Source organism: Pseudorasbora parva, chromosome 3, assembly GCF_024679245.1.
Source record: "Pseudorasbora parva isolate DD20220531a chromosome 3, ASM2467924v1, whole genome shotgun sequence".
Lineage (NCBI taxonomy): Eukaryota > Metazoa > Chordata > Actinopteri > Cypriniformes > Gobionidae > Pseudorasbora > Pseudorasbora parva.
The window spans coordinates 43,065,051-43,084,690 of NC_090174.1; the positions used below are offsets into that span (position 1 = coordinate 43,065,051).

Sequence of the window (19,640 nt, forward strand, 5' to 3'; positions counted from 1 at the left end):
ACAGAGACCTTTGATGCAGAGGTGACACTGCAAGAAAGCAAAGTAAATGAACCCAAGTGTTAATGGCATACACATGTCAATATACAATTGTTACTAGTCACTGATCACCATAACACATTCAAGACTCTATATCCATACATGTCACTGAAACCAAAGCATCATCTTATGACTCATTACTGGCACATGATGATTAAACTCAAAGGAAAGATTTAAATGAAAGCATGGGCCACTAAAAAAGACAAGCTCAGGCTTTGTGTAATTTTATAAATATTTACATGGCAGCCTAGCCTACAAGAATAAGGCTCAGACTATGTTTTGCTGTATATCTGGCAGTCCACTTACAGTAAAAATGTCTATCCCAAAGGTTTTCCAGTCATGTTTGTAAAAAGCATTCTGTTTGTTGACTTTGGTTAGGATATGTATCACTGCTCACGCAGCTCACTCTGTTAGCGTGTTTGGTCAGACTTATCATACTGGTTGTGTGCTTGGCTTGCTTTAAACTGTGACTTGAAAAAAGTTTCACACTCTAGTTGTAGTAATCGCACAACACAGGAGAATCCAAACAAACACTTCATTATTAATCTACAAAGATTTCCACAGGTGATCACAGGAGAAGAAAAAAAACAACACAACCACATGAAATAAAGGTTATACAAGAAAATGAACTGCGGTAACTAAGGGCTTAAATACACAGGAAGGCATAATGATTGACAGCTGCATGTAATTTGTAACCAAGGAAACAAACTAATTAATAAATACTGAATTGAACCACCAGAAACAAATACAAGGGAACAAAAAGACAACTAAATGTAATCTTGGCAAGAAGAGCATCTGGGGCCTAAACCATGAACTTTGTTTATGTAGATATCCAGGTATGTTTCAGTTAAGTCGCTCAGCTTTTAGCAGTGTTCACCACAGTAACTTACACTCCATGGCTAACCAGATTATGTTGTAGGTGATATAGATCTTTCGAACCGAAATTGGACCAATCGGCTATGAGCAAAGTGACACAAAGACACTCCCCCATTTACTCTTGGTCCAAATTGAAGGTCACTACATAAAAGATTTTCAAATACAAAACTTTTAGCAATGATTATTATAATTAGTTTGTATGATTTATATAGTTATTATACCCCTAATCCATTACACAGGAGCAATTTTAGTTTACTATTATTAAACATTGAGTTTAAATGAACATTATATAAGGAATTAAGGATATGTAATATAAATAAGATTTGGAATCAGCAGATGACTATATGTGCGCTTGCATGTCTGAGTCTCTGTACACAACGAAGTGAATCATAGTTTTGAGGCATGTTACTCGAGAGAAGAGTAACACTGTTCGCTGTTCACTACTGATGGCACGTTCTCATGTGCATGTGCTCCATGAACTTGGGATCAAAACCTGAGTTGACAGAGAATGTTGATGATCAGCATCACAGTACCAAAAAAGCCTGACTGAACTGGTTTGGTTGTCAACTTATCCTGTAACCCTGAGTCTGTTCAACTACCATCATGGTACAAACCCCTGGTCTCAAGAGTTCCACGGTGTGAAAAGAAAATAGGTTTAGTGTTTCTTAAAAACGTAAAGATATATTTTTACTCTCACGTGTATACCAAGCAACGCAGTCCAAAAAACTAATGAATACAAAATTATTAATGTCAAACATGTTGACCACTTTACATCAACTTTCTTCTTTTTTCCAAGGTATAAACTTTTTAAGTCTTTTTTGTAATGACTATAGACTTGAGAATATTGCAACTTTGCAATGTAGAAATTAGGGTTTAATTTTTCTGTGAACAACTGTGCGTGTTCCATTTTGTTTTTAACACATTAGTTTCTCACATCTTTAATTCTAATTTTATAATTACATAATAATAAATAAATATACACACTGATTATGCATAATATGACCACCTTTAAGACCACCAGTCAACACCTCTAACTTGTTGTTGTGCTCTTCAAACCATTTCTGAACCATTTTTCTTTGTGGCAGGGCGCATTATCCTCCTGAAAGAGGCCACAGCCACCAGGGAATACCGCTTCCATGAAAGGATGTACAATACATGGTCTGCAACAATTATTAGGAAGGTGGTACGTGTCAAGAAGTTCTGACAACTTTTTATCAGATCAAGCATTAACTTGCACAGTTTGGAACAACATTCCTCACCCTATCCCTAAATCTAACCCTACCCATAACTTAGCCTATGCCTAAAACTAGAGGGTAATTGCTGATGTAGAAGCACCTGGTTGTAAACCTAAACTTGGTATAAACTGCAAACTTTTCCCTCAAATCTGATTGGTTGATTGGAATATTTTTCCAGCATCAACAAAGATGTTGATCCAAGAATGTTGTACTTGGTGAAATCCCGTTCACCTCACACCCTGATAATGTAGGTTGTAGCAACAACACTGTGAATATTGCTGTATTTTTAATTAATATGAATAAGTAGTAGATTTCTAAAATGCTTTAATTTGTATCAAAGAAATATGAGAATAGTATATCGATCAACGTTTGAGATCTAGTAAATAAAAAATATTCATTTAGCCTACAGACTCAGCAAAGTTTGTTACACTTTATAGCCTATTCGGTAGCCTATGCAGTTTAAGTGCAGATTTGTAAAAGGATCTGAACATATTTTTAGAATTTATTAAACCAATAACACACACACACAACACGCACACACACACACACACACACACACACACACACACACACACACACACACACACACAAATGCTAAAAATACATGTATTCTTGCCAAAGAAACCAAATAACATGACAGAAGTCGCTTTACCGTTGGCTACAATTGTTTCCATTTCTCGGCTACCACTGAACACATTGTGCATATCAGTAAAACACATTAAACAAACCTACAAGAGGCTACAAGTCATGCATGGGGCTATTTAACAAAGAAAGTAAAAATGCGTTTACAGATAAAATTATGCGTATCAAGGAAACAACTCACCTGGTGAAGAAGCGCTTCTTCCTTTCGAAAGTAGTCAACGCTGGAAAATATTTTTGTAATTCTTCCACGCTCTTTACAGACGGAGTAGGGCAGGTTATTTCTCTGAATGCGCTCAGCCTCCTTCAGGTAACGCCCGCTGACTGTTGGGAGTTTAATTGGCTTGCCGTCTCTCTAACAACACATCACTGAAACCACAGTTCACCCCGCCCTGAACGACAGATCTACGAGACTACCCAGTTTCATTTGCATAGTGATTTTCACAACGTACAGGATACTAGGTTTATTTTATTTAACTTAAATACGAATTTAGACAACACAAACATGGGAATTCGGTCTCTAATGCTTTATGACATGGGTTTTCAAACTTTCAAACTGGGCCACAAGGAAGTGCTAGGGGGTCCGTGGAAAAGTTTAGAGAAAACCTGTAGGCTATAGTCAACAAATAAATAAAATAAATAGCATTGAAATAGGCTAGATAAACTAAAGTCGAACCGTACACTAGGCAGCCTTTATAATAAAACAATATTGTAAATATATGTCGTTATTTTATTTATTTATTTTTTCAAAATAATAACATATTTATCATGTTTTAACAGTATATTGGGTCTTTTATACCAGCAACTATATAAATGTATTTAGCCTAATGATATTCGATTTGGGGGTCCGTAACATATATATAAAACTCTAAAGTGTACCACATTTGTAGAATAATTACAGTAATTTAAATAATAAAATGCTTGAAAATTAAGAATCATGGCATTCGGGGAGTTTCTGCTCCGTTTTGAAAACAAATCTACTACGTCATGAGTTGGAAGTGATAGAAGAGCAACTGGATTTTTGACTGCCTATATAAACCTATAAATCTTGGACTACAATGCACTAGTCAGCTTTAACAATAAATACATTTAATTAGATTATTGCTAACTGTCTGAGTCTGTCTTTTTGTTCAAAGCCGAATTTTTCTATATTTTTACACAATTATTCTATAGATCATTGGATATTACACACCATTTTCATTATTTATGAGGCATAAGGTGTGCACAACAAGGTATATGAGCACCTTTTCCTGGAGTCCATTGCAGCGTGTAACCTGACCCCTTTAGAGCTGTCAAGCCAATGTTGATTCCTTTACTGCAGTTCAACTCAGATCTATACTCACAACGCTCTAAGCCATATTGTCTACTGTGCAGACACAAGAAAGGTGATATGCAGTGTTGAGTGTAACTAGTTATTAGTTACTGTAACTTACTTTCCCCTTGTAAAGTAAGGAATTACTCTCTTTTTTTCCAATAATTTAATTATTTATCTCTGAAGTACATTGAACTCAATTCTGTGTATGGAATGAAGAACAATTATATATAATACAATAGAGAAATTCAAATAAAAATTTAGTCTAACTTTAAAATGCTTTTTTTTATATGTATACTTCTCATATTTGTAATACTTTGACCAGTTAATAAGAATAATTTATGTAGTTTTATATTATTTAATTGAACTTATTAGGAGCCGTTTCGTGTCTCTCCTTGAATCACTTAACTAGTTGAGGTTGATATAGGATTTAGAAAGTAATTAGTAATAAGTAATTTAATACTTTTTGGAGTAATTTGTACAGTAATGAGTAACTTACCCAACACACAACTAGTAGTTCAAAAAAAGAAAAAAAAGAAAAAAGAAACCTTTGCAATTTCAATGTGGAGACAGGCATTTATTTTTATCTACTTTCAAAATCAGTGAAAATATGCTGTAATTTGAAGGTAAACTGACACTGAATTTTTTACATAAAACAAAAATGACTGTATAAAATACACAAAACTATTAATAAAAAAGATTATACCAAGCAATCCAGAATCATTATAAAGACAATGATATTTCAAAAAATACCACTTTAAGGGCTATTTACATTATACTCTCGACTTAACAGCAGGAAGCTCAACATTCCAGTGATTTTCAAGTTCTAATATATATACACACACACACATACACACAACTGATTTCAATGTTGTTCCACATGACATGTCAGTAACTTTCATTTGATGGATTTATGTAACTGCTCACTACTTTTCTTTAAGTTGATGTCCTTCATTATACTCCTTTGCTCTATTGATTTCAATATGAAATTATTTCAGTACCAACCTAGATTAAAACAAACACTCTGATAATTCCTGAAGATATAGACATGGACACCTTTGTTTCTGCCAATCACTTCTTTTCTGGGAACCTTTGTGAAGTTCATGATAAACTTATATTGGAAGTACATTGGAGTTCTGTCTAGCTGTAACCATCATTCCAGTCCATGACTTTGTCATACTCCTGAATTTTCTGCTTTATGTGAGCAAGTTTGTTCTTCAGATATTCACATCTCTCTCTTTTCTCCAGGTATGTCGGATCCTAAAACAGAAACAGTGAAAGTAATATTTGCCGAGCACTCTCACACCAACAGGAAGTATGTAAACATGTCGATAGCTCCATTTACAACCCCCTAACATTTCCAGTGTTTTTAAAGAATGTAGAAAGGCAACAGGCAGATAATGAAGGGTTTAAAGGGTAAGTTCACCCAAAAATGAAATTTATGTCATTAATGACTCCTTCCACAACCCGTAAGACCTCTTCATCTTCAGAACACAGTTTAAGATATTTTATTATTATTTAATCCGACAGCGTATCTAAGTGTAGGCACACTATACTGTCCATGTCCAGTAAGGGAATAAAAAACATCATCAAAGTAGTCCATATGTGACATCAGTTGGCTAATTACAATCTCTTGAAGCATCGAAAATACATTTTACAGAATACAATTACAAAATACAGTCCAAAAATGACAAAGACTACAACTTTATTCAGCATTGTCTTCTCTTCTGTGTTTGTTTTCAAACCTCAAAGAGAGATTCAAACAGTTATGAATCAGCGGATTGATTCATGATTCGGATCACCAATGTCATGTGATTTCAGTAGTTTGACACGCGATCCAAATCATGAATCAATACGCTGATTCATGACCGTTTACATCTTTATTTGATGTTTGAAAACAAACGCAGAAGTTTGTTGATATAATGCTGAATAAAGTCGTAGTTCTTGTTATTTTTGGACCAAAATGTATTTTCGATGCTTCAAGAGATTCTAATTAACTAACTGATGTCACATATGGACTACTTTGATGATGTTTTTATTCCCTTTCTGGACATGGACAGTATAGTGTGCATACACTTAGATACGCTGTCGGACTAAATATAAAATATCTTAAACTGTGTTCTGAAGATGAACGGTGGTCTTACGGGTGAGGAACAACATTAGGGTGAGTCATTAATGACATCAATTTCATTTTAGGGTGAACTAACCCTTTAAAATGGGTCAAAGCAACTTGTGGTCATAATGAATCTTCTTTGGGGGGAAAAAACACCCCTACAATTTATTCTGTTTATCATTTTTAAACAGATAGTAGAATATATTAATAATAATAATACTTACAGCCTTTTTTCTCTTATACTCTTGAATTATGCTATTGATTCTCTCTTGCTCCTGTGGGAGGGGAAAAAAAGAATTTCTAAAATATCCATTCAAATAAACAACAAGATTTTGGGTTATATATAATGTATACAAATATTCCATGTATTTACTCAATTAATATGAGCTCATAAAAACTGTGTGTATAATAATTGTGAACGTTTGCAAAATGCTGTTTAAACCATTAGCTACCATTTGGCTAGAAGACTGTTGTGGTAGATTCCTCATCAGATTATCCATTTCATCAAACTTCTGCGTTAAGACCTGAACCTCAGCATGAAGCTCTTTATACTCTGCATACTGATCATTAAACACAGCCTTGTATCGCTCCCTCTCCTCGTCAGAGCGGATTGTGGGATATTTCCTTTGAGGAGAAAAAAAGACAGAACACATCAGATATAGTCATTAAAAAAAGTGATGGATAAAAAGAAAAGCATAAGGCAACAATTACAAAACACACATGCTAGTTTCCAAACATTAATAAAGTTTGCAATTTTTATATTGCATTAAATGTCAATACTAAATCAGTAATATTACTTAATATAAGTATTATTTGAAACTCACGCCACATAGTCTGCAATGACCACAGGTTTGGGGATGTGGCCTGCAGGGATATGGCCCCTCAATACCTCTGGTTCCATCATAACTGGAGGGACTAATGGGCCATCAAATGACTCTGGATTTGCCATTACTGGAGCAGTTTGGATGGGCACAGAGACACTTGAGCCAGCCTCAATCTGAGATTAAAATGGCAAATTACAACAACAGTTTCAAAATCTGAAATTGTTCTTCTTTAAAATTCAACTGCTTACCATATTGAGCGGTAGCGCTGCTGATTTCATCTAAATACAAATAAGAAAATAAAAGCAAGAAAATTACACTTTATCAGTTTGAGGGCCATTTACTGCAATTACTGAAATATGATAAATTAGCATTATGTTTCATTTTATTTTATTTTATTTATTTTATTAATTAACTTCAAAGAACAAATTAAACTTTACATCTTGCCCCATTCTTTCTCTGCGCATCCTTGCAGCTTCATGTCTCCACAGCTTTAAACACACGCCTGCTCCCACAAAATACAGCAGCATGTTAAAAAAGAGGAATATGATGGCAGCGTTCTGCCCAGCCTCCGTACGGCAAAACCCTGCATTGGGCCCAGCGTTGAAGTGTGGATAATAGCAGAGACCTCCACGGAGTGTATCTCGCACATACACAATCGCACCTGTCATGTAGAACAATCCTAATGCCAAGTTTATCACACACTCCGTGATTGGCCACCAGCTGGAGTCAAGTAGAATGGTACGATAATACATTGTCACTCCTAACACAACTAGAATGACAGTCACTATCCAGGCCACTCCAGCCACCACGATGACAAAAGGAGTCAAGGGTCCCGAGTAGGAAATCCCAGTACCTCCTCCATACATCCCCCCCATTGATGTTCCTCCATACACTCCCCCATACATCTGATGCATCGAATAACCAAACATATTAAACCACTCATTATCCTTGTGCACATAAGCACAGACACAAGCAAAAACAGCAGCTCCCAAAAGCAACTCCACGCATCCTAAAATGCGTAAAAGTCCGGCCCAGGACTTCATGTATGCGTATCTCTGATTGTAGTCCTCCACCTTCTCACTATAAGTCATAGCCGTCTGCAAAGAGCGTCCAGAAACCGATTCCAGCGGCTCCCCTAATAACATGGCCTGCTCCTTCCTTGAATTGTAGCTGCCTCCAGACCCCCCATAAGGGTCTAGGTAAGAGCTGGGGGCTGTGGGGGATGGTGGAGGGGAGCACGGGACACCTTCGGAAGTTGTGTTTACGTCAGGTGGTGGTGGAGGAAAGGTCCATTTCTTGCTGCCTTGGTTGCCACTAGCTCTGAAGAAGTTTTTCACAGAGTCAGGAATAAAGCGTCGGATGGGTTTGATGTCCATGGCATCATCCACCTGGTCTTCAACATCACTCGGATAGAACTCTGGGCCAACAGGGGGGTTTTCGGGGAGTGGAGGCGGTGGTAAACTGTCATAGCTTGATGCTGCCACTTCACCCCCAAGAGGATAAGGAACTTGTTGACCCCATGGCATTGAGCCTATGGGCACCTGATCATAGTGAGGCATATCTCTGACCCGATCAAAGCGGGATGCTGACCCGTTTCCAGCTGACATGTGGGTGATCCTAACAGCTGAGTGAACTGAGGGTCAGAAAGTTAATTAACATATTAGTCACATACTGACATAATCTTTTACAAACACAAAAGTAAGGATTCACCGATATTAAATATCTGGCTAACACTAAGCAGCTGTAAGTTTTATAACCAAAACATCATTATATAATATATAATAATATATAAAAGTCCATGTAGACATTAAAGTTATGATGTACAGTATGAAAAGGCACAAATATATCGTTCATTAAGACAAAACATTAAGATAAAGACCCATTGCATTGGCTATAACAAAACTGAAATAAATGACTGTCTTACCTCGGTACAGTAGTTACATTGCCTCACAGGGTGAATTAAATCCGTGTTTTTTAACCTCACGAATCTCCCTGATCAAAGATAGACACACTTATGTTACACACTTGCGAACAGGGCTCAAATGTCGAGAAATAAAATTTAGTAAAAATGACTTAATGGCGACGATAGCAAATCCTCTGATCTTAGAGCGGTTTGAAACCTGCCGGTCAACAAAGAAAATGTAAGAAATGAAACGGAACAAACGCAGGCTACACCGCTCTAAAGTCATCAAAAATAAGCATAAAGAAATACAAAAGTTCGTAATGCGAGTGAATATAATGGTCTATATTAAATTTATGAGACTATAGGCTACATATTTTTGCCTAAGATACATATTTAAAAAAAATAAAAAAAACATCAGTCTCATACCCGGTATCGATACTTCACCTGTCTTCCGTCAGTGGTGCTGCAGGTGTAGTAGAGGGATCGATCACGTGACTCGTCCAGCACCAATGTGTGATGTCATGACAGAAACCAGTTTGACAAGAAACCATTGGATGAAACAGTCTATTATGTTCTCTCACATTCACACACATACAAACAAAAACAAGTTGATCTTTCGACAAATTGTGTTGTTGTTGTTTTTTTGCAGGATGCCACTGTATATGTGCACAAGATCATTAGTTACAACGGTAACTCACTCTACTCGTAAAAAAGTACGAATGCATAAAGAACAAAACAGCTTTTTTATTTTATTTTGGAATGAACTAAATAACTAACTAAAATATGTAAAATATGTTATAACTAACTAAAATATGTTGCTAAACATGCTGTAGTTTGTGAAACACAACAGCCCAACATGATTTCAGAACTTCACATTCCTTGTGAAATTACTAATTGTTCACTGCCTTATTCTAGTTACAACCTAATTAGTAAAAAAAAATTAAAAACATTTTTTAGCAGTCATTTAAATTTCCATTTCATTTTTTACAATCTACTGATACAATTAATGAAATCCAACTTGAAACATAAAAACTTTCAGCCATCTATTGCAACAGCACTGGACTGTAGCAACATAAATCTTTTCCTCATTCTTCTGTTTTATTATTACTATTATTGCACTTGACAATGTGCCAGAGGAACCGGGAATAGTGGGAATTTTAGAAGTAGATATGATGGTTTGATTATTGACACAGAACATGGGGGGGACATAAGTGAGGAATAAAAGAACAAATACACATTAGGAGTGACCATGTATTATCATACAATTCTACTTGACTCCAGCTGGTAGCCAATCACGGAGTGTGTGATAAACTTGGCATTAGGATTGCTCTACATGACAGGTGCGATTGTGTATGTTCTTGAGACCCATCAAGGCATGGAATCCACTAGACCCCCTAAGATGTGGGTCCTCCATAGATCTGACTTTTTTTGTTCCGCACATCCCACAAATGCTAGATTGGATTGAGATCTAGGAGATTTGGAGGCCAAGTCAACACCTGGTCTGCAACAATGCTTAGGTAGGTGTAAAAGTAACATCCACATGGATGACAGGACCTAAGGTTTCCCAGCAGAACATTGCCCAAAGCATCACACTGCCAGCTTGCCTTCTTCCAATAGTGCATCCCGCTACCATGGGTTCCCCAGGTAAGTGACACACACCCACACAGCCATCCACGTGATGTCAAAGAAACGTGATTCATCAGACCATCCTTCTTCCATTGCTACGTGGTCCAGTTTTGATGCTCACGTGCCCACTGTTGCTGCTTTCGGCAGGGGTCAGCATGGGCACCCTGACTGGCCTGCATTTATGCAGCCCCATATGCAACAAATTGCGACGCACTGTTTATTCTGACACCTTTCATTCATAACCAGAGCTACAGTAGCTTGTCTGTTTGATGGGACCACAAGGGCCAGCCTTCGCTCCCCACATGCATCAATGAGCCATGACCCTGTCGCCAGTTCACCACTGTTCCTTCCTTGGACCACTTTTGATAGATACTGCAGACTGACGTTTTGGAGATGCTCTGACCCAGTTTTATAAACAATTTCCCAATGAATATAATTGTATTAAGTATAAACTAATTATGTAATTATGAACCTCGTGATCATCTTTTGAGGAGAAACACCCATGCAATTTAGCATTATTTTTGTGAATTATATTTGATCCTACCAATTACTAACAGATGTAAAATGTTACTGGTATTTGGTGGAAGCTAAACAATAATAAAAACAAAAATAATTCATCTTTGATAATTTATCAAATAATACAAAAGACAAATAAAATACCCAATATAAAATATTTATTTCTTCCATTCATTTTGGAACTGTGTTTAACTTACTTCAAATAGAGTAATTATTACCAGCCTCACACATGTTTAGTGCTTAGTAAATAGAACTATACTCTGTCTAGGGCTACAATAACTATGAAATGTGATGTCTGTCTACTTTGACATGAACTCAAAAGTGCTTGAGCCTTTTACATATAATGTCCCATGTCAATTGTTGTCTTTCATCCATTGTTCAATCCACTGAACGATTTGTTCTAGATTCCTCTCCAGGTCCTCAGGAGTATTACTGGGGAGCTGGTGGACTATCTCCTCCTTGTAAGCCTCCATGGCTTCCTCATAGATAGTCTGGAAAATCTCACACTGCACATTGTCCTGGAGCTTCTTTCCTATGTACCCTCTGCATATGAGAGATATGAAGTTAAATCACTGCAACAGGAAGTATACATCCACACAGTATTTAACAGATTTTGCAAATGTACATTAGCCTTTTAATCAAAAAGACTGAATATGCTATATGGGTGATTCTTCAATTAGGAGAACCTTTCTGCTCTCTAGGATGATTCAAAATGCTTTTACTCATTTATAGTGATAAAATGTCATTTTTCCCCTCTTCGTTACAAATTTAAAGTAATCAAAAGGACCCCCAAGTTAAAGTATTACATGTTATAGAGGTAATTATTAACCGTTTTAAACACAAACCTGCTTTCAAGACGATTGTAGAGATTGGTGTTGTCTGTGCGGAGGACAAAAACAATGTGAAACCAGCGTTCAGGAAAGAAATCACACCCATGGTAATCAATTATGATGCCTCCATCTCCCATTTTGTCCTCCAGTTCATCCACAACCTAGAATAGTGAAATTGTCTTTACATTGGTATATTATGTGCAGCATGTTGCTTATCTCAATTAAATAAAAATCTATCAACTGTATCTAGTTCAATATGGATTGCATTATATTCTGTGAATATGAATCATCAAAATAAAGGGGGAATATTGCAAACATGCCAATTAGATCCATTACAATGGTACATACCCTGTCTTCATCCAATATAGGACACTGGTATTCTTCATCAAATCCATCAAACAACTGACCTGCAGAGATGACACACATTTCAAAACTAGCAAAAATAAAATCCAGTTTGTAAATACGAAAGACTTTAGAAATCTTACTGCAATGAACAGTGACTTACCCTCCTGTGCCAAATCACCAACATTGACATAGGTTAGTCCTGTTCTCTGAGCCAACTCTTTGCCTAGCGTGGTCTTTCCTACCCCAGGGGTTCCTGTCAATTCAATGAGGAAACATGTCAGTGTTTAACATTATATTATTAATTAGGCTGTAACAATACTTCATGTCGCGATTCGATACATATCACGATACTGAACTCACAATACAATATTATTGCAATACTCCAAGTCATATGGTTAAAGGTAAACAAAAAATGTACAGTTGATTAAAATGCTAACTTGGGTATTACATTGGTAGTGGAAATTAATAGGCTTGAACTAGGTGCTGGTAACCCAATTCACAGGACAATGAGGACACCAGAATAAAAATATTAAAGGGATAGTTCACCCAAAAATGAAAATTCTGTTATCATTTACTCGCCATCATGTTGTTCCAACCCTGTATGAAATTCTTTGTTCTGCTAAACACAAAATAAGATATTTGGAAGAATGTGTGTAACCAAGCAGAGAGAACAACCATTGACTACCATAGTATTTTCCCTACTACGGTAGTCAATGGTTGCTCTCTCTGCTTGGTTACACACATTCTTCCAAATATCTTATTTTTTGTTCAGCAGAACAAAGAAACTCATACAGGTTTGGAACAACTTGAGGGTGAGTAAATGATGACAGAATTGTCGCTTTTGGGTGAACTATATGTAAAGCGCTTTGAGTACCCAGAAAAGCAAATATCTAAATATCACTAATTATTATTATTATTATTATCCCTTTAATGACCCTGAAGCTGAAATACGGAATTATTTTAGACAAATATTTTTTAACTCTATCACTGATTAGCTTTATTTTAAAATAATTTAGGCCACTTTTTACTGGTAACAAAACAAATTTGGCATTATCAGGACCGACAAATATTCCTGCATTATTTAAAATTATATTCAACAATAAAAAGAGCAGGTTAATGTAGTACTGAGTCTGACACTAAAACTCACAGTAATTTTCATTTTGTGAGAACTATAGACATTGCACAATATGTATTGTCACTAACCACTATACACGTTTTTATTGCGATATATTGTGACACTATATATTGTTACACCCCTATAATATTAATACTTTATTTTTTAAACCTACTAAATAAATACATTACTAAAACTACATTTTAATAACAGGGAACACATCATCAGCATAACACACAACTTGCATTTTATTTTATTATTTTGTTTATTAATAGCATACTTATATACTTGTATAATTGCCAAAATAAATGTTAAGACACACTACCTGTGAGAAGAATGTTTGGTCTCTTCATGATTCTCATTGCAATGTATCACACGTGAGAAAATATAGTTAGTAGCACAAGTCGTTTTATACAAATATCAACCTGATACTCAGTTACAGTAAACAAACAAAAACATGTGATTGTCAGTTATTGCGTTGGTCATATCTTGTTATGTAGCTAGCATAGAACAACATAAAAACGTGTTCGAAATGTTGGAGCGTAGTTGATGACGTAGTCAACATGCGCCAGCGGAGGGGCGGTTCGCCACAGCTTTAAAGGGATAGTTAGCGCGATGTTACTTGTTACTTGCAACAGCAAATAGTCGGCATTGTTATTCTACAAAAACGCCTATGTAGAAATGACCAGGGTGAGTTTGAACTTTACTGCCTAAACAGTGTTTTAGCTTCGATTCTGTTGATTTGGCCCGACAACTTGACAATGACTGCTAGCATTCGTAATGGAAAGCTAACTTAACGGTTAGAAGTGAACTTTCTGAACTTGACTAGTAAATGTAGCCAAAATGTCCAAAAAGCTTTTATTAAATATTCGTTGAGTAGTATGAGATTGTCTCACTATCAACATGTTTGATAATAAAGCTTACACAGGTAGCATGAAGCAATTTGTCTATTTGAATAGTGTTTTCTCTTTGCTCCACCTGAGTTTATACATAGATGAAAGTAAACATTTACGACGGTCATTCTCTCAGTTAACCCCACAGAGGTAAATCACATCAATTTGCAGTTTTATATTTTATGTGAATTATTTGTTTTCATCCCAGCGCAGTTTTGCATGGAATAACTGAATGGGACGTCAGAGTTGATAATGTCAAAGCTGTCTCTGGGAGGAAAGCACTCCTCTGGAAAAGTATGTGATGTCTATGAAACTACTCGATATCTTGGTTCTTAATATCCCAAAACGCAGAATGTTTCTCTATCATGTGTTCTTCTGCTTTGAATCTGCACACCAATAATTGATGTAGATGCTCTAAATCTACTGATATTGTGTGTATTATATGTATTCTGCTATTATTTCCTGTTAAGATAAACAACTGGGTTGAACCATCATTTGGTGAACTTTTCGGAGGAGTGAATAGGACACTGAAAAAGGGACCACTTTCAGGGGAAAGCAAAACTACCAAGTGGCCATCAACTGGGGACCAAACAGAGAAAAAAACACGGAAGAGAAAAGCAGATCCTCATGTGTCCAACAACCAGATCAGTGTGTCAAGTGAAGCATATAAACCAGATCAGGATGAGCCCTGGGTGGATCTGTATGCACCCCAATCACAGGTAAAGAATTTGTGCATCTCAGGGTTTGCTCAGTACAGCTTTTGGAAATCTGCCTTTCTGCTGTTTAGTTCCAACTCCGTTCTAAAACACCTAACTGTGTGTTTGAAGTAAAGGTAAACTTAATATAACTAGTTCAGGTGTGTTTCCAGATTAAACTGCAGCATATTTGATTTTTAAAGATGCATGTTGATCTGCTACTTCTACCTCATCTTCAAGCATTAAAATTAAAATGCTTCTTTCTCTCTGATAGGCCGAATTGGCAGTCCACAAAAAGAAAGTCGAAGAAGTTGAAAGCTGGTTGAGAGTTAATTTGGACAAATCAAAAAAGGTCTGACAAGTATGATGTATGTTGTGTGACGTATGTTTTAATCATCTGGGGCCTATTGCACCAAACTAGGATAAGAGATTAAGCGGGGATATCTTGGTGATCTTGTCATCTGTATGCAAAATTTAGTACACCGCTGTTGTGTAAACGTACCCTAAAGGCAAAGTCGCATCAAAAACAATAACGAAAGATAACTCTATATTAGCGGATAAATTGAGCCAGGCTCACCAAGATATACCTGCTTAATCACTTATCCTAGTTTTGTGCAATAGGCCCCTGGATATATTTCAATGTTGGGGTTTTTATGTTGTATTTTTGGTTATGTCTCCACAGGGTGGCGCCATTCTGTTGCTCACTGGCCCCTCAGGATGTGGGAAGACGGCTACTATTCGAGTACTTGCCAAGGATTTGGGTTTTCAGATCCAAGAATGGTCAAATCCCTCCACCACCTCTCAGTACAAAATGGAGGATTTGTTCACACTAAGCTTTGATCCAGGTAAGGAGTCTTTTCTTCTTACTAGTAGTGGCTAGTTTACATGAAGTGAAACCATGCATCATGTCTAGTAAATTGAAATTATTCAGCAACCCTATTTTTAACAAATACCAGTATCTTGTATAGATATTATATCTCGCTCTCTGTATTTTAAGAAATGTTTTTACTAGCTTGTTTACATGACCTTTTTATTCCAACAGATTCAAGGTTTAACCGTTTCCATGGCAGCTCACAAACAGGGTTATTCCAAGAGTTCCTGCTAAGAGCCAACAAATACAACCGTCTACAAATGAGCGGAGAGAAACTCACTGAAGACAGGAAAATAATTCTTATAGAGGTGATGCACAAATGTTGATGTTGAATATATAGCTTTGTTTGTTTGTGCACAATTTTAGAAAATAGAAAGCATGAAGTTAAAACACATTTTAGAAAATAGAAAGCACTTAGCAAGTAAAAACAACACATTTTACTTTCACAAGAATGATAAAATTAGCAAAAAAAGAATTTAGAGGCTGAATGACAATTTCTCATTGGTTCTTTTTTTTATTTTTTTTAGGAATTTCCAAACCAGTTCTATAGGCAACCAGGGTGCTTGCACGATATACTCAGGTGGGCACTAACACTATATTTTAAATTATTTTGAATGGCAAGATGTCACTGGTGTCTTGTATGCAATTTTCCTTGCTTTTTGCTTGCTCTTTCAGGCAATTTATTAAAACTGGCCGGTGTCCTCTGGTCCTGATTGTGTCCGATAGCCTCAGCGGGGACAAGATCTCCAGACTTCTCTTTAAGGATGTTATGCATGAACTTGAAATTCACAACATTAGGTATGAATTCAACCAATTACATTTTTTCATAAAGTATTCAAACCTGAGGTCATCAGATCCTCAGTATTTACTCTGAACCTTCAATAAGACTTCAAATATCAAATAAGCAATAGTGTCTTGTCCTGGGGTCTGTTTAGTGAATTATTTATCTCTTTCAGTTTTAACCCTGTGGCCCCCACCAGTATGATTAAGGTCCTCAGCCGTATTGTGACCATTGAGGTGGGAAAGGTAGGTTGTGTGGTTTGTTTTTCTATATATATGCCTGCTGAGCAGATATTTATGTCTCTGAGAATCCCCAGTTGTTCTCTCAGCACTTTCTTTCTCTAAACGGTCTTTGCAGAGTTCAGGTAGGATCTCTGTTCCTGATAAAACTGCTCTAGATCTTCTCTGCTCAGGAAGCTCAGGAGATATTCGCAGTGCCATCAACAGTTTGCAGTTTTCTTCATTTACTGGTGAGAAAAGCTTCACTGAACAAAACCTTTATAAGTATGTTTTTATGGTATTAGAATGATAAAATATAGTGTTTATTTTTCAGACAATTGTCTGGAGAGGAGGCTTTGGGCTTCTAAGAAAGGCAAGTCCTCTTCAGCAAAACCTGCTGTAAGGGCGAAGGGGAGGAGCAAGTCTTCGAAATCGACAGATATGCAGGATGAAAGTCCAGCTATTGGAGGGAAAGATGCTTCACTATTCCTTTTTAGAGCTTTAGGGAAAATCCTCTACTGCAAACGTTAGTCCTTTTTACTCCCTTTTTTAAAACTTCTTTTTGAAATGGTATTATGATGACTGTTATAATGTATATGATGAAATGCATGCAAATTGATTTATATTTATACAAATGGATGGGATGTGATTTCAGGTGAAAGCTATGATGACTCTCAAGCACCTAAGTTGCCTCCACATTTAGCTGCTCATCAGAGAGACAAATTGCTTGTTGATCCAGAAGTAAATATTAATACATGTTACATTTTATTTAAAACATATTTTTTTAAATTGCTTTAATGTTCTAACAATCTTCTTATTATAATATTTTCCTCAGCTTGTCATTGAGCGGTCTCATATGTCAGGTGAATTCTTCAACCTTTACCTGCATCAGAACTACCCTGACTTCTTTTCAGATGTGGAGGATATAGCACAGGCCAGCGAGTACCTCTCTGATGCTGACTTCCTGACAGCAGAGTGGAGCGTGAGTGCAAATGCTGTCAGACTTCCATAACAACACGCATAAGGATATGTTACTCTGGTTGTTCTGCAGATTTGGTCCCTGATGACTTTTATAACAACTTTGAGTTGTTCTGGTGTTCCTCTCTTCGCAGTCAAGGTCAACTATGTTGGCATACGGCTCATCGGTGGCCACTAGAGGACTTATGCACTCAAACTCTTCTCGAGCAAAAGCCAACAGCCAGTCCACTACCGGTTTCAGGCCTCTTCATAAACCACATTGGCTTCACATAAATAAGTCGGTATGTTTCTTTTTGACTTCATGGTACATTTACATTATTCAGCATTTTTAAACAATTGTTAAATTTATTATATATATTTTAACTTTTAATTTTCTGATAGTATCGGGAGAATTACCTGACCGCGCAGTCGCTCTTTTTAAATTTCTGCCTTACCCCTGTGAGCCTCCTGACAGAGCTGGTGCCTTACTTGGCAAAGCTCACCAACCCAATGAGAAATCAAGGTGAATCAGACTGCATACCATAATCTTTAAAGTTAAATATGTTTGCTATTTCCTGCCTCCTACACATGCATTCAAATTGTGGGGCTTTTCCTCCTCGTACTTAATTCAGCTTTTGTTTTTGTTTCTTTGTTCTGTAAGTGATTTTAATATATTTTTAATCTTTGTCATATCAGCTCAAATAGCCTTTATCCAGAATGTTGGCCATCTTTCTCAAAAGAAGGTTCCTGGAAGGTGAGAGAAACAAAACTTTGAAGTATATAAAAATTTCTAAAATATTATAGAAATGTTTTGAATAAATGACTTTATTTAAAGGTTGAGACTTGAAGCACTTGGTGACAAAGACCCAGGCGTTTTAGATGCTGACAGCGAAAATGAAGAATCCTCTGCTGCTCAGTGCCTTGAACCAGGTACTGAGCCAGGTACTACACCAGAACATGCCACAGCTGAGTCCAACTTGCCAAATAGCCAGGATCCTCCCGGAGAACTTTCTGCCAGCCAGCCCCAGCCCACAAGCACTGAAGCCCTTTTGGATGAGGAAGACCTCTTAATTGAAGAATATGACAGTGATTGACTGATCACATGTCATGGACTTATTTAATATCACTTACTGTCCTGATGCAATTGTTGAACGTTTAGATCATAGGTTTTTGTTTGTTTTTATTATGCTAATTATTTGTAGATATTTATGTGCTTCAACACAGTATGTTGCTGTTGAGAATTGTTCATATGTTCTTACTTTACTAAAATGTACCTGTTCTGTACATTGTTTCAGCAGGGTTTCTGAGGATATCAGTGAAAATATCTCTAAAAAATAAAACGGAGACAATTTACAGCCATAATTAAAGTTTTATGTTGTCACGGTCTTACAATGCTCTCGGACTGAGAAGTAGGCAATCTATACTTCAGTAGAGGATGTGACTGTAATAAAATCAATGTTTGCAAGTTTGATGGATGTTTTTGTTATTTATTTATTTGAGTTTATACATAGATGTATCCATATTAGCTACTGTAGAGCTGGGCTCTATAAAGATGCAGGAAGGCAATGGTATGTGTTCTATCTATTTATGTTTCAAATATTCTTGTATAAATGTAAATAATGTCATTTTTATTTTTAATTGTATATAAATATATATAGTGGAAGTGTATATATTTATATATGGTTATATTTATTTACATATGTGGTTATTTTTATATATATAATAATAGATTTTATTTATAATGCACTTTTCATTCCGAAGAATCTCAAAGTGCAAAAAGGGGGGGGGGGGGTGGGATAACCAAAAAAATGAATAACATGTAAAAATATAGAATACTACAAACAATATATATATAG

At 36.3% G+C, this 19,640-nt stretch overlaps 3 protein-coding genes and 1 long non-coding RNA gene across 6 annotated transcripts in view; 1 reads left to right on the plus strand and 3 right to left on the minus strand.

Annotated features, from left to right (window-relative positions):
- Positions 1–3,166, minus strand: part of LOC137071204 (uncharacterized) — a 186,880-nt gene extending 183,714 nt beyond the window's left edge. Inside the window, exons 1-2 of the long non-coding RNA XR_010904395.1 lie at positions 2,971–3,166; positions 9–27 (exon numbers count right to left, since the gene is read on the minus strand). This is a non-coding gene — a long non-coding RNA (uncharacterized lncRNA). The remainder of the gene's footprint in view (positions 1–8; positions 28–2,970) is intronic.
- Positions 3,167–4,687: 1,521 nt separating this feature from the next.
- Positions 4,688–9,439, minus strand: marveld2b (MARVEL domain containing 2b). Of its 2 annotated transcripts, none has more exons than XM_067438984.1 (8): positions 9,383–9,439; positions 8,960–9,027; positions 7,473–8,668; positions 7,284–7,313; positions 7,036–7,208; positions 6,664–6,835; positions 6,436–6,486; positions 4,688–5,358 (listed from the first exon to the last, which is right to left on the minus strand). In XM_067438984.1, exons 3-8 carry the CDS (start codon positions 8,640–8,642, stop codon positions 5,239–5,241), a joined length of 1,716 nt encoding a protein of 571 aa, XP_067295085.1. In that variant the 5' UTR covers positions 8,643–8,668; positions 8,960–9,027; positions 9,383–9,439; the 3' UTR covers positions 4,688–5,238. The 2 variants fall into 2 exon arrangements, with proteins under 2 accessions (XP_067295085.1, XP_067295084.1); XM_067438983.1 differs by having other exon boundaries at positions 9,365–9,433.
- Positions 9,440–11,221: 1,782 nt separating this feature from the next.
- Positions 11,222–13,918, minus strand: ak6 (adenylate kinase 6). The gene is made up of 5 exons (XM_067440197.1): positions 13,695–13,918; positions 12,416–12,508; positions 12,259–12,317; positions 11,926–12,071; positions 11,222–11,623 (listed from the first exon to the last, which is right to left on the minus strand). Exons 1-5 carry the CDS (start codon positions 13,729–13,731, stop codon positions 11,434–11,436), a joined length of 525 nt encoding a protein of 174 aa, XP_067296298.1. The 5' UTR covers positions 13,732–13,918; the 3' UTR covers positions 11,222–11,433.
- Positions 13,919–13,926: 8 nt separating this feature from the next.
- Positions 13,927–19,255, plus strand: rad17 (RAD17 checkpoint clamp loader component). Of its 2 annotated transcripts, none has more exons than XM_067440195.1 (17): positions 13,927–14,059; positions 14,476–14,556; positions 14,733–14,981; positions 15,232–15,309; positions 15,640–15,802; positions 16,000–16,136; positions 16,356–16,408; positions 16,504–16,626; positions 16,785–16,854; positions 16,967–17,078; positions 17,162–17,353; positions 17,483–17,568; positions 17,663–17,809; positions 17,940–18,086; positions 18,187–18,307; positions 18,481–18,538; positions 18,620–19,255. In XM_067440195.1, exons 2-17 carry the CDS (start codon positions 14,515–14,517, stop codon positions 18,876–18,878), a joined length of 2,037 nt encoding a protein of 678 aa, XP_067296296.1. In that variant the 5' UTR covers positions 13,927–14,059; positions 14,476–14,514; the 3' UTR covers positions 18,879–19,255. The 2 variants fall into 2 exon arrangements, with proteins under 2 accessions (XP_067296296.1, XP_067296297.1); XM_067440196.1 differs by having other exon boundaries at positions 13,937–14,059; positions 14,471–14,556.
- The last annotated feature ends 385 nt before the right edge of the window (positions 19,256–19,640 follow it).

Coding starts and splice junctions, on each gene's coding strand:
- marveld2b (XM_067438984.1), bottom strand. CDS start 8,642: ATGTCAGCTGGAAACGGGTCAGCATCCCGCTTTGATCGGGTCAGAGAT. Junction 7,209..7,283: donor CAGCGCTACCGCTCAATATG/GTAAGCAGTTGA, acceptor TTTTAATCTCAG/ATTGAGGCTGGCTCAAGTGT. Junction 5,359..6,435: donor AGTATAAGAGAAAAAAGGCT/GTAAGTATTATT, acceptor TTTCTGTTTTAG/GATCCGACATACCTGGAGAA.
- ak6 (XM_067440197.1), bottom strand. CDS start 13,731: ATGAGAATCATGAAGAGACCAAACATTCTTCTCACAG. Junction 12,318..12,415: donor TGGTGATTTGGCACAGGAGG/GTAAGTCACTGT, acceptor TCATCTCTGCAG/GTCAGTTGTTTGATGGATTT. Junction 11,624..11,925: donor TACAATCGTCTTGAAAGCAG/GTTTGTGTTTAA, acceptor TCTCATATGCAG/AGGGTACATAGGAAAGAAGC.
- rad17 (XM_067440195.1), top strand. CDS start 14,515: ATGTCAAAGCTGTCTCTGGGAGGAAAGCACTCCTCTGGAAAA. Junction 16,409..16,503: donor TGCTTGCACGATATACTCAG/GTGGGCACTAAC, acceptor TTGCTCTTTCAG/GCAATTTATTAAAACTGGCC. Junction 16,627..16,784: donor CTTGAAATTCACAACATTAG/GTATGAATTCAA, acceptor TATCTCTTTCAG/TTTTAACCCTGTGGCCCCCA.